This window comes from Triticum dicoccoides, chromosome 7B (assembly GCF_002162155.2).
Source record: "Triticum dicoccoides isolate Atlit2015 ecotype Zavitan chromosome 7B, WEW_v2.0, whole genome shotgun sequence".
Lineage (NCBI taxonomy): Eukaryota > Viridiplantae > Streptophyta > Magnoliopsida > Poales > Poaceae > Triticum > Triticum dicoccoides.
In genome coordinates, this window is record NC_041393.1 from 19,075,154 (window position 1) to 19,088,949 (window position 13,796).

The 13,796-nt window shown below is 45.4% G+C and overlaps 1 protein-coding gene across 1 annotated transcript; it reads right to left on the minus strand.

Moving 5' to 3' along the window:
- Positions 1–3,789: 3,789 nt before the first annotated feature.
- LOC119338519 (subtilisin-like protease SBT3.9) lies at positions 3,790–7,253 on the minus strand. Its single transcript, XM_037610843.1, has 9 exons — positions 7,222–7,253; positions 7,002–7,099; positions 6,760–6,922; positions 5,894–6,509; positions 5,305–5,372; positions 4,944–5,210; positions 4,732–4,849; positions 4,447–4,618; positions 3,790–4,363 (listed from the first exon to the last, which is right to left on the minus strand). Exons 1-9 carry the CDS (start codon positions 7,251–7,253, stop codon positions 3,825–3,827), a joined length of 2,073 nt encoding a protein of 690 aa, XP_037466740.1. The 3' UTR covers positions 3,790–3,824.
- Positions 7,254–13,796: the final 6,543 nt, after the last annotated feature.

A 13,796-nucleotide genomic window follows, 5' to 3' on the forward strand; every position in this document is an offset into this window, starting at 1 on the left:
CTGTTGTGTTCCCTGGTTTGTGTGTATATAGCAGCCATGATCAAACATGGAGGTACAATAATATTTTAAACGAATTTGCCGTCTGCATGTGTTTTTTCTTTTCCAGGGATTATTCATTCATTTATTTGCATGTGTTGTTAGGTCACACACTTGAGGAAGTAAGACTGGATCTCCTTGACTTCTAGGAAGCATTTTTTTTATAGAAATGATAGTGGTTTTTCTAAACTTTTTAATCTAAATAGCTAGCGCAACTAACTATTTCTTTTAACATCTAAGCGTGCCACAACATGCAAAATGTATGAAAAAGGCCCAGCGTAACATGCAACAACACCTAGAAAAAAGATCATCACAATGTAAACTTGCATGATAATCTTCACACTATTACACTATTTATATTTAATTAATATTTTACAACTGCACAATAATCAATCATAATAAGTCATAAGTATTTTCATTTTCAACTCTTATATCATTACTTAAAATATTCATGTTCCATACAACAAAATCTCGTTAAAATATATTACAAAACATTTCTGTAACAACATGTGAGCTATCGTCTAGTATTATAATGAAGAAACATCGTGCATTGATCAGGTCCGCCAGGATTAATGAACTAGCACCAAACATGATATATATATAAATGTTAATTTTGGTATCTGGCCTAGGGAACTGATCAAATTTCAAACAAGCATCCGAGACTCGTCACGCGTTACGCACAATAGGGGGTAGGCGGATTGGACGCATACCTGGACATATTCTTTCTGGAACTCTTTGCAAGGAAAAACTTATTAGAACTTTCTATAAAAATGCGGCGGTTGGTGGCACGTAACAGAAAACTTGACTAACGTGAAGGGAGTTGGTAGGCACATTCATCAAAATATTCAATGGTTAAAGATTGGTTTGGCCGACACGTTTCTCCAATTGCTAAACTATATAAATCCTGTCATAATCAATATTCCCTTTGTAAAGTAATATAAGAGCATTTAGATCATTATTATTAAAGTTAACCAGAAGTAAAATACATAATTTTTTTTGAACCGGGCATTACCCCTTTTCATTACTGCGACATAACGGAAATACATCAAATGTCCAGAGAGGGGGCGGGAAAGGGGAAAGCGAGTTCAAGCATCGCCGGGAAACCCACTGTAAGAGTAAATACATAATGAACATAACAGAAATTATATCAAGGTTCCTGGACCATCGAACACCAAATACCTCCGCTAGAACATGCCTCTCACACATCACTGTATCACTGTTGTCGCTCCCCGACCGGAGCCGGCCTGACCTTATCGACGATAGCCGGGCAGGATTCGTACACATGCCTCTAAGGACCAGCGCCTCAGAGCCGTAGTAGTTGGACCTTTGAATTGATCTAAAGAGCCTGATACCAAATCTCGCCATGGTGCATGCACGTCGGGAAATTCTAACCTCCCTGCCACAAGGAGATGGTAGAAATCTATGTCGGAGCTTCGTCGACTATGCCCCGATGTACGGGCTTGAGGATGATCAAATCTCGGAAGACCAACTCGAAGATGAAGTGTCACCATCCGCCCGGGCACCGCCCCTGCAATGAATAAAAACCCTAACCTAAAATACTAGCCAGAGCCAAGGCACCGGTATTCCCCTCCGTACCGCGGGCCGTCGAAGCGACATGTGGAGGAGAGGTCATTGTGACACCCCGACCAGTGTCGGACAGATGCATGCACATGCCGCCCAGGACAAGTCCATGTTCTGGCACACGCCAGATGCTCGATACAGAATTCCAAACATGATTTTATTAATAATACAGAGTATACAAAGTAATTGCATATGACTATGGGCGTGTTCTGGGCCCTCCTGAGCCATGAAATCCATGACTCCATAGCCAGCAGCTAGCTTCTCGCCTAAAATCCTGGAGCGAGCTAACCTTTCAGTTCACTAGCTTCTGCTCCAAAGGTCAAATCGAGGTTGTTTTGCATTCTCACCTTGAGAGAAACAAACGAGGTACTCAAGGAGGAAGAGGAGGTCGGGGACAAGCTCATCGATGCAGCCACCGTGCTCCGGTGGTTGGGGACGGCGGGGTCGATCTCCGACCGGGGACTGCTTAAGAACTCCGGTCGGGACGATGGGGAAGAGCTCTGGTCGTGGATGGCGGGGAAGAGCTCCGATCGAGAGGGAGGCGGAGGAGGGCGAGCACGGCGGTGGGAAGGGCGGCCGTCGGTTCCCACGCCGGTTGGGTGCTCGTGGTAGCGCGCTAGGGTTCGTCGCGGGGTGGAGGGGAACGAGCGTGCAATGGATCGAGTCGAGGGAGGAGACGAGCACTGCCTCGAAGCGGTACCTACGGTCGCTTCGCGGTGGCAATCAGTTGTAAATTCAGCCAACTCCTTCCCAGTTTTTGTGGAGCTCCAGTTTTGCAACTCCTCAACTCCAGCAAATTTGCACGTAGCGAATCGCTAGCTTGTTTGGCTCAACTCCTCAACTCCTCAACTCCCATAGCCATGATTTAGATCGTTCGGCTCGGGTCCTGACCTAGAGTCAAGGAGTCGAGGAGCCGGAGGGCTACCGAACATGCTCTATGGTGTATAATCCCACAATATAACAAAACGGCAGTGGAAGACTACGTCCGGAGATGTTAGTGGCTTGGCTGGGCTTCACAACTCACAAGACTGGCTGGGGCGGCGGTCTAGCTTGCTAATCATCTTCTGAATCTTGCCACGTGCAAGACCAGGTAAGTACTTCGAATGTATTCGCAAGATAGTCAAATACATATCATCCAAACTAACAAGTAACAAAGTAAGAACTAAACTTAAACACAAAATTACTCTACAGTAACAACTGAGCATGTCATTACTATAACAATATCCATCAATACATACACACCAACGTACCTACCACTAGGCTAGAGAGTAACTACACTTACCTTCCGCGGGGACTAACAATACATGAGTTGTTCCATCAATCAATTCATTGCCCCTTTTGGGCGACCACATGATTTACCGAGACTCCTTCTCGTGACCATGTCAGAACAACACTGTGACCTCTTCAGGCCATCAAAATCCAACTTACTATAACAACTACGTAAATAAACAATCCAAGTGCTATCACTACAGTCATTCCCCAAATTCAATCATTAGTAATACTAAAGTCAGCATAATCCAAATGATCGTAATCCATTTCATCGCAATCCAAGTGGCCTTATAGTAAAGTCAGCATTCCAATTGGCCATACAACTCGTTGCAAACCAAATCCAAATACTCTTCAAGTTACCAATTATAATTAAGTGAATTATTTCATTAGTGAAACCGTGTGTTAGTTTGTTCTTATCGACGAAGCCAAATAGTGACTTAAACAAGACTTTTCTTAACTGTGGAAGCGGCTATTCGAATAGATTTGACACTCTGCAGAGCTTGTACACTTTTTCCATAACATGGAAAGCACATCCAGCAAACCCTGTCTTATTTTTTAGCCGCTTTACATGTTAGTTTTTTTAGATGAACGTTACATGTTAGTTTGTCCTAAAAGTGGCAACTTCCCAGCTGGTGGCCTGGGTTTGTAACCCGGTTGTGTGATTCTTTCTCTTGGGTGCATTTAGAAACCTCTTCATGAAGAAAGAGAGTTATGGGAGTTTTAGATCCGTTACTGTCCCTGAGTCTATTCTTCTCATTAATTGCAACTTTTGTAAAAGTTTGAGAAAAGAACCATCGTTTGGTAAAGAAGAATCATACTGTCTTATTTAAGTAGAACATCTCCTATATGATGTACAAATTTAATACTCTGCGTTTCCCCTCCATATTTTGTGCGAACTACATAAATAAATACAAAAGGTGTGATAACTACATGTAAGTTTAGGACGTGTCCGCAACAAAGTCTTGTATCACAGTTCGTACCGCAACAGGAATTCTCACTGAGCGGGTACTTCCGTCTGACCATGTCAAGCTCCCAAAAGTGTATCCTCCTTGCACTCTCTGCCTTGTTGTGAATGTCACCATAAATGTCGCGCTTCTACTGTTGCCTTGGGTGAAACTGATCACAGATGGTTCCACCGACACATCTATCCCTGCTGGAGCTTCAACCACTAAATGATATGTTGCTTCTGCTGGCCCAACGTTAGTCACAGTGCGCCGAAGAATGACATGGCCCTTAAGGTCTGGCACAGTGATCGACGGGAGGTTGAGGTTAAGATTGTAGGACTTGCAACCGTCTGATAATCCTTGGGTGCAGTTCAAGAACTTGTTGTACTCCCTTGCATCGAGGTCATAAACCAGGCCAGGGTCAACAGCTCTGTCAGGGTCCATATGGCCACCACCAAAGTCGAAAGGGTCGGCTAGTTTCCTTGGGACTCCGTTTGCTTGGATCGGCATACCAAACCGATCGGTCACAGATGCTGCAACCAATGCCAAGGAAGTTTATTAAGTTAGTTTTATATTGTGATGAGTTGCATATTTTTTGGTATTTCTATGTTCATACCCGTGGTGATGATGGCAGACTTGATCATGGCAGGTGACCAGTTAGGGTGAACTGACTTGAGCAACGCCGTCACCGCAGAGACATGTGGGCATGCCATGGATGTCCCAGAATGGAACACGTAGGAGTCACGCTCCGCTGCCAAGATGCCGACGTCAGGTGCAGCAATGTTGGGCTGTTGAAGCATGTATATTGAAAATTAGGTATGCAAGTCTTGAGTTCAAAACCTAGAGAGGTTAGGAAATCTTTAACTACAAGTCCCAAGCTAAGTAGCTGATAATGATATACCTTGAGTATGCGAGGGAAAGCAAGGCTCGGGCCTCTTGACGAGAATGAGGCGACATATGGTGATAACACCCCATTTCCAACAACGCTTACAGCTGGCGATATCTTCACCACCGGACTCCTAGCATAACACACATGACAACAGACATGAATTTTCCAGTGCATAATTAAGGAGAAGGCACATATACTCTCAAAACAATGTGACAGATTCTTACTCAGTCATTTTTGAGTAGGAGGCGATTCTTTGTGCGATCTCGAAATCCACCAGTGCACAAGACATAAATCCCTCGCAGCTGGTCAGGATTTCGAGAAGGTTGACAGTGTATTGTGCGAAGATGAGGCCCTTTGCGCCGGCCTCGATAGTACGATTGATGAGAGAATGAAGTTCTGCCCTGGGTGGCGTGATGGCCGCCTGCGCTGGTGCATAACAGAGGACGGTTTTGCCGGTGACGTTGCTCAATGATAGTGATTCTGTGTCGCAGCTGCGCAAAAGTTTAAAATTTTAACATGGCTGTACAAAGCGCATGACATTTACTATCGATCAAATGTCGTCAAGCGACTGGTTTCTTTCACTACCTCTGCACATGAACAAGGTCTTGAAAGACGCTGTTGTTCATAGCTGCGTTGTAGTTTAGAGATTGCCCCTGCGTTTCAAATCAATCACAGATTAATGAGCAAGTTAATTCAGGAATACATCATGCTTGCTTGATGCTACATTTTAAGTTAATAAAAGTGTCCTTTATCGAAAAAAGAAGGCTTGTGCAGGACATGATATAGTTGGCCGCCCAGAGAAAAAGGAATCCAGCTCGCATATATATACTGAAAGAATTATAAGGAAGCTTAAAGGAGGAGCTAAACATTTTATTTTGAGTTTGATCATCTGCTTAGTGTGCGCGCGTATGAAAGCTTATGTTCGTGAGTTTGTGTACGCTAGAGGGCAACAGCAACTTGACCAATCATATTGATCCTACCATATCGGGTTTGGAGTACGTCTATTAATATTTAAAAAAATCACTTGTTTTTTCTATTAATATTTTCGCTGGGATCTTTATTCCTTGAGAATAGGCATGAAGACAACACTTTGCTATAACATTTCTCAGCAGATGACAAAAAATGAAAAATAATGCACACATACATCTAAAATAAAGGAGAGATCGGTACGTACCACGAGCTTTTCTTTGTTTCCCAGCGATATCAAGGTCGGGAAAGACCGGTCAATTGTGCTAGCGGCCACCGTCGTAACCCACGGCAGGGCATTACCCACAGTTTGCAGCACAGGTCCATCGTTCCCTCCACTGAACACAACAGAGATCCCTCTTTGCACAGCATGGAGCGTCCCGGGGAACTGCTGACCAGCCCCTCCAATCGAGAGCGACAAGACGTCCACACCGTCGTGTATGGCATCATCAACAGCCGCAAGGACAGCCGCACCAGAGCAACTCCCGCCCACCCAGCACGCCTTGTAGATACTAAGCCGCGCACGTGGTGCCCCGCCTCGTGTCGTGCCCATGCCCAGTCCTCCATAGCTCACGCCCTGCACTTCCCCGCCGGCGATAGTTGAGGCGACGTGCATGCCATGGCCGTTGTTGTCCCGAGCCGATTTGTAGTCGCCCTTTAGCAACTCAGCGCTGACGCCTCTGCCATACCACCGTGCACCAATGATCTTTTTGTTGCAACTTGTGGCGTTGAACTCCTCGCCAGTCTCGCATTTCCCTTTCCACCGTGCCGGCACAGGGCCATAACCGTTGTCGTCAAAGCTTCGTGATTCAGGCCATATGCCTACAAAGAAGCATGCATATTCATGGGCATGGATTGATTCGGTATTGGGATTCCTCATATTTAGAATTTAACCTTTCTTTGTATCATTTAGTTAAAAAATCAATGCAAAATACGCAGTAGAGTCCTGCTGTATCCCTCAAAAATATATTTAATATTTAAGCTTGAGGGTGGGGTGGCTGTGTGCATCATATGATGGAGAGGCCGCAGTTATCCCTTTTCGGAAAAAAAGCTTGAGGGTGGGATTGCGAATCTGTATCAATCACACCCACGATGACATCTTCACCGTACTTTGCTTTTCTGAGTAGTCCCGGCTGTTGTGCTGGTTGGTTATGGTCAAGGCCAGGAAAGTCCCAACTCCGAGTTGTGTGTGTTTCGTGAAAAATGTTAGGCTCCACAGTGGCAACTTCAGGGAATTCTACATTCAAAATATGCTGATTAATTCAAGTTGGTCATGCAAGTAGATACGGCGATAGCTAGGACTGACAATTACTTACTTGCAATTGCCTCAGCCTGAGACTCAGTGAGCATCGCTGCGAAACCAGAAAATCCATGCTTGTAACTGTAAACTATCGACCTCAAGGCTTCATCCTTGCTGTTGCCAAGTAAAATGAGGGTGAGAAAATCACGACTAAATGACTAATGCGTTTACGATGCAACATTAACTCCTCGTTGTTTTTTGCTTTGAACAAATGAATTTGTAGCTAGTTATAGTACCTCCCAAAAACAGAGTTACTAGCACGACACATGACAATGACATGAGTTTCCGGAGAACAAGAAAACCCATTCACTCTGTTTCGGACAACACGACAGGCACTCACCCTTTGTCCGACCTCGAATAGGAGGCAATCTGGTGTGCGATCTCAAAATCCACCACTACACAGAGCATAATGCCCTTACACAAAGGCAGGAAGTCGAGGAGGTTAGTAGTGTACTGTGCAAATATCCCTTGGCGCCAGCCATGATGGTGAGATTGATGGCTATGGGAAGTGCTTGTGGAGGCGGCATACTATTCGCGGCTGCCGGTTGATAGCACAGGATGATTTTACCAGTGACGTTGCTCAATGCCAGTGAAGATTCGGTGTCACAGCTGTGCAGAAGTTTTAATTCAGTATAATTGACAAAATCACCGAAACGTGGTTAAAAAAGTGGACAACTACAAAAAATTCGTCAAGTGATCACAGTTCAAGAACTACAAAAGTTTTATTTCATTACCTCCCGGCATAAACAAGGCCTTTAAAGTCAGCGTGCACGTACCACCAGCTTTTATTTGTTTCCGAGCGATATCAAGGTCGGGAAAGACCGGTCAATCGTGCTAGCGGCCACCGTGGTAACCCATGGAAGGGTATTGGACACTGTTTGCGGCACAGGGCCATCATCCATTCCGGCAAACACGACAGAGATCCCTCTTTGCACAGCATGCAGCATACCGGGTAACTCGTGACCAGCCCCTCCAAGCAAGAGTGACAAGATGTCAACACCGTCATATATGGCGTCATCGATAGCCGCGATGACTGCTGCTTCAGGGAAATTCCCACCCAACCAACAAACCTTGTAGATACTGAGCCGTGCACGTGGCGACCCGCCGCGTTCGACGCCCATGCCTAGGCCTCCGTAGCTCACGCCCTACACTTCCCCGCTGGCGACGGTCGAGGCGACGTGCGTGCCATAGCCATCAATGTCCCTAGGTGACTTGTAGTTGTTATTTAGCACCTCGTCATTGATCCCGAGACCATACCAGCGCGCACCGATGATCTTTCTCTTGCAACTTGTGGCATTGAAATCCTGACCAGTCTGGCATTTCCTTTTCCACCGTGCCGGCACAGGGCCATACCCATTGTCATCAAAGCTTCGTGATAAAGGGCATATGCCTATAAAGAAGCATGCATATTCATGGGCATGAATTGATTTGGTATTGGGATTCCTCATATTCATGGGCACTACCTGAAGAAGCAGCTGAACCGCCAGCATAACTGGCAATGGAAATTCAATTTCGTCGACAAGATGAACAAGTTTCTACTCTACTGGAGCGCACAGAATAAATGCAACGGCAAATTGGGGAGATGCATCAAGTTCTCTTTTCTCAAGGAATCAGAAATGTGGAAACACCAGGTATTATTCTTGTCACCTTTTTTCCATGAGATGACACTGCTATGTTTCGATTGATGCTTGGGTCAAGAAGACATAGGTTCAGAATGGGGAAAATGGTCCTTAGTTTGAACTAAAAACTATTATTTTTCTTTTGGGCCATCTTTGTATTTTTCTTGTCAGGTTTCATGCTTCATAACTAAACACATACAATGCAGTTTGTAGTGTCATTATAAATAGATGATGCATCAGGCTACTAGAGTATCTAGTTTCTATCAGAAATAGATAAGAATTAAGGGCATGATAAGGTGATACTGAATATGGGTTATAGCAGAAAATAGAATGTTTGGTGCAATGAAGCCGTTGACATTGAATGAGCCTGGTGCCGATGCAGTACCTAGGAACCTTGGTAGCCTTGGTTTTGCCTTCTGAACCTGAGGCCTGTGCTCGACATGATAGTCAAACTGAGGTCCAGGAGCAGGCGGAGGAATCAGAATTGGTCATCTGACAGGAACAAGCTTGCCTTGGTAGAATGCATGCTCAATTGTGTGGGGCCTTGGAGGCGGAATAGGAGCAGTGGCATTAGCAGAGGCTTCAAGCTGCACATTCGTTGCAGGTGCATCATTGGCGTCATTCACATTGTTAACTTGAGGCGCCACATTGGCTTCAGTCATGACAACATCATTGGCTTCAGTGACGATGTTGGTGGCCGCCTCAGTATTCTCAACCTCCACTTGAGGAGCTAGAGGGTTGGGCACAGACACGTTCTCCTCGAGAACAACTTCTTGGGTGGTAGGGGAGTAACAACAAGCTCTTCTTGTCTTTCTTCGGCTGATGCAGCCGGAATCTCTTCAGAAGCATTAGCTTCGGACACAGGAACCGCCACAGAAGGATTGTCTTCAGGAAACACTTGACGTGCCACTGAGCTGGATTGGTGTGAATACTCTTGGGTGATGGTTGTCATGGAGACCGATGGCCTCTGGCCTTTGCGAACCCGTTGATACACGGGCGACGCTTTCGGGGATGGTGTGGTCTCCATGTAATTGTCGTCATTGGAAATTGGACTGGGACCTTGCGTTGGTGAAGTACGGGGTGTACTTGGTGATTCTTGAACTGGGGTTGCTGGTTGGGGGCGATCAGCCCATGAGGCATCTTTTGAGATTGGCGTCAGAGGACGACCAATACTGATGGTTTTGCTGTTCGTGTGAACAGGCGATGATACCGTGTGGCGCTGAATCTGAGGAAGGACTTCATCATCTTCTACATTGTCTTGGGGACCAATGTATTCAGTCGTGATGGGGTCAACGACTGGAACCTCTTGAGCTTCAGGAGCCTCTGTGAAAGCAGGCTCATGAACAATCAATCGATGCTCTTGATTTGCAGATGGAGGAGGAGCAAAAGCAATGGGTTCAACAACAAAGGGCTCTTTGGGAGCAACCCGATCTCTTTTCTTGGTCTTCCTCTTCTTGAGGGGTGGTGCATCATCTGTGGTGTTCTTTGTTTTGCGCTTTCTAGCTTCGGCTTCCGCTGCCTTGGTTTTTGCTGTTCTGAAGCCACTGTGGAGACTTTAGGCTTCGAGCCTGTCATGCTGGCTGGGAAGACAATGTGAGGTTCTTCCCGCTGTGGAGCTTCAGTCCGGGCCACAGTGTGCTTCTTCTTTTGCTTGGCAGCCATCTTGGGGTCAATGCCAAGACGCCCAAGAGCCTTGCGCTTTTCAGCTTCGTTGTAAGCCAGAACACACTTAGTAGCAAGAATTTTCATGCGCTCTCTTGAGCCTTTGGCTTCCTCATGTTTCTTGCGAAACGCCTCCTTGAGGTTATTGAGCATCACCTTGAATTTCTGGACATCAGCCACACTCAGCTTGGCTACATGCTTGTTGAACTGTTCCTTCTCAAAATCAATCTTGTGCTTCAGTTCAACAATTCGCTGAGCCAGAGCCAGCTCAGGAGCAATGGCGCCTTGAAAGGAGACGGATGCCAATGGGGAGTTGAAGATCATCAAAGCTGAGGTCTTGATTGTCGAACCATTCATCATTGAAATTGTGCAAGATGTTCACATCGAAGAGGGGCAGATCATTGAAGATCTCCGCCTCTTGCTTGCTCTTGATTAGCTGCTCAAGGGCATCATTGCCAAATTCTTCATCTGAAGACAAATCAATGGCTTCAGATTCGTTCCTTAGAACGGCAGCAGGTGTCAGTGCTTGACTGTGTCGCTGAATAGGTATCTTCTGTGGCTTCTCACGCTTCTTGGAGATGCGAGAGAGATCTTCTGAGGTGTTATTGGGAGCAGGAGGGGCAGTTGCCAATGGCTTTACTCATGAAGCTTTTGGAGCAGCAGATGACTTTGAAGCTTTAGTCTTCTTTTGCTTCTGTGGCTTTGGAGTAGGAGCTGGAGCTTCATCAGTGTCAGCACCATCATCATAATGATCCTCCTTGGCACTTTGGACAGTAATGTGGGTGGTGAGGCCAGCAAGGTTGTAGAAGGGGCCGATCCTGTTCTGATTGGCTTCGCGGGTGCCATCGTCTCGAGGTAAGGAAGGACCAGGGTTGAAGTCGAGCCGTAGAGCCTTCTTGTTCTTCACAGCTGAGTCTTTGGCGAACTGATAGTTGCGCTTGAACAGATGGTCTTCATGGCACCACAACAGAGAATAAGGATCAGCGTTCTCTGGCTGCGGTCTGCGAATCATGCACGGATAGAATTCTCGTTGGATGGCTTCAGGAAGGGACTGGGGTTGAAGATTTTTGTACACAATATCTCCCCAGGGTCCTTGATGGCATTCTTCTCTGCATATTCTTCAGTGACGAAGCGGTATTTGAACCATTCTTCTGCCCAATATCTTTGAATCCACTGGATTCGATTCTTGCGGCCGGTATAGGTTTCCTCAGGGTCTGTTTTGTATAGCTCATGCAAATCTGGAGGCAAATCCTTGGAAGTGTTACCACGGTGCTGTCTACCTCCCTTTCGTGGTGACTTCTCAGTTGGCATGAAGTTTAAACTGAAGGGCTTCAGTACGTGCAATGGCTTCAAACGGCTGGTCAGACAAGAATTGGCTTTAGGTGAATTGATGTGACTCTGCAAGAATTCTGCAAACGAATGCAGACTATGAGAACCAAGGGATTCTCCCACGGACATGTACCTGTGCCAGAATTAGAGGTGCGAGGGAAGGGGAAGAGGTCATATGCATTCTCAGAAGATTTTGAAGATAAATCAGTTTGAAGACATTGACCTCATAACGCGAAGACATTCACTTATATGATGAGAGTTGGTTCCAGAGTTGTACAAATCCAAGAATAAGTACAAGTGAGGAATCTAACTTGTAAAGAAGCATAAGTGAATAGACTAGGCAGAATATGAGATGCAGAATGAGATAGACTCAAGTTTGGAGATCTAGAAACCACTTCTGGTAAAGACGGATGAATCTATCAGATCGAAAAGACAGTAAAAAGTAAAATTTAATTACCACAAAAGAACTGCTAGATGGAGCGAAGGTGGAGGCCGAGCAGTTCAATCTCCCATGCCCTAACTTGGCGACGGAAGACACCTACGGTGACGGCAGAGAGGACGAGGTCTGTGGCCGGCGTGAGGACGACGTCGAAGAAGTCGCGGCAGCTAAGCGCTTCGTCGTCGGCGTCGTCGAGAGCTAGCGGAGGCTCTAGGGTTTGCGAGAGGTGGCGAGGAGGAAGAAGAATTTTTGACCGAGACGTGATGGGTATTTATAAGGACAGAGACGGCACAACACAATTACGCAGGTGCCCCTGGCGGTTCACATTTGACGGACACGTGGCAAGCATGCAACACCTTGGGAGTTGTTCCATGTTCCCGCGCATGCCTGGATTGTCAGGGTGGTCATTCTGAATTCTTTGGGTTTCAGGCAAAATGGATAAAGCATTAAAAACAGATATACATGTTTGTTAGATTGACTCCAGCTGACAAGGTCTTAGTAAAGACAATCGACAGTTTTCAATAGAATGCATATGACTTGGACAAATACAGTTGAGATAGAAGCATAGATAGGTTTAGGGTCCGATCTCATTCACTTAGTTCAAAATATTCAACATGAAGCCATGGCTATAAGTGAATGCTGTAGAGGACAGAACACAGATAGATATATATATAGTACTAGTCCAATTTAACCAATTGAAGATAAACTTGAATGTAAGCCAAGGATGAATATGAATCCAATATGAAAACTATGCAAACATAACGCCAAGGGAAAAAATTCAAACGAGAATTTGGTGGTGGTGTTACCCACTGTATAGGAAGTATTAGACCCAGACATGGCGCACAATTATCGTGGCGCTCCAAAGTCAAATTCCGCATTAATGTATTCACACTTAGAGTGTATGTCTTCATTGATTGAAGATATACATTACTTCGTGTGTTGCACATCTAAGTCATCAAAATGCATAAGTGTTAGGATGTGTGCCCATTCACAGGACATTTGAGGATTCCAAGATATTTAGCTCACACCGCAACTTGCAGAACCTTTTCTCATCCAAGGGCTTTGTGAAGATATCAACCAACTGTTCTTCTGTCTTGACGTGAATGATATCAATATCTTCCTTCATAACATGATCTCTGAGAAAGTGATGACGAATTTCAATGTGCTTTGTCTTCGAGTGCTGAACTGGGTTGTTGGCAATCTTGATGGCACTCTCATTATCGTAGTAGAGAGGCACATTCTTCAGATGGATTCCATAGTCCTTGAGAGTTTGCTTCATCCAGAGAAGTTGAGCACAGCAAGATCCAGCAGCAATGTATTCAGATTCAACAGTAGAGAGAGATACACAATTCTGCTTCTTTGAAGACCAACAGACAAGAGATCGTCCCAGAAAGTGACATGTGCCTGATGTGGACTCGCGATCAACCTTGTCACCAGCATAATCAGCATCTGAGAATCCAACTAGATCAAACTCTGAGCCCTTTGGATACCATAATCCAAGTGTTGGGGTGTAAGCCAAATATCTAAGAATTCGCTTCACAGCTAAGTGATGTGATTCCTTTGGTGCCGCTTGGAATCGGGCACACATGCAAACACTAAGCATTATATCTGGCCTAGATGCACATAAGTAAAGCAAAGAACCAATCTGTAACACCCCGGATGTAACCTTCCATATTTGTAACTCCAACTCTTGCCATTTTCGGCTACGTGCTATGATATTCCCTCCGTGGTTGGGTTTTGTTTTTTTCGTTTTGCATTTTAT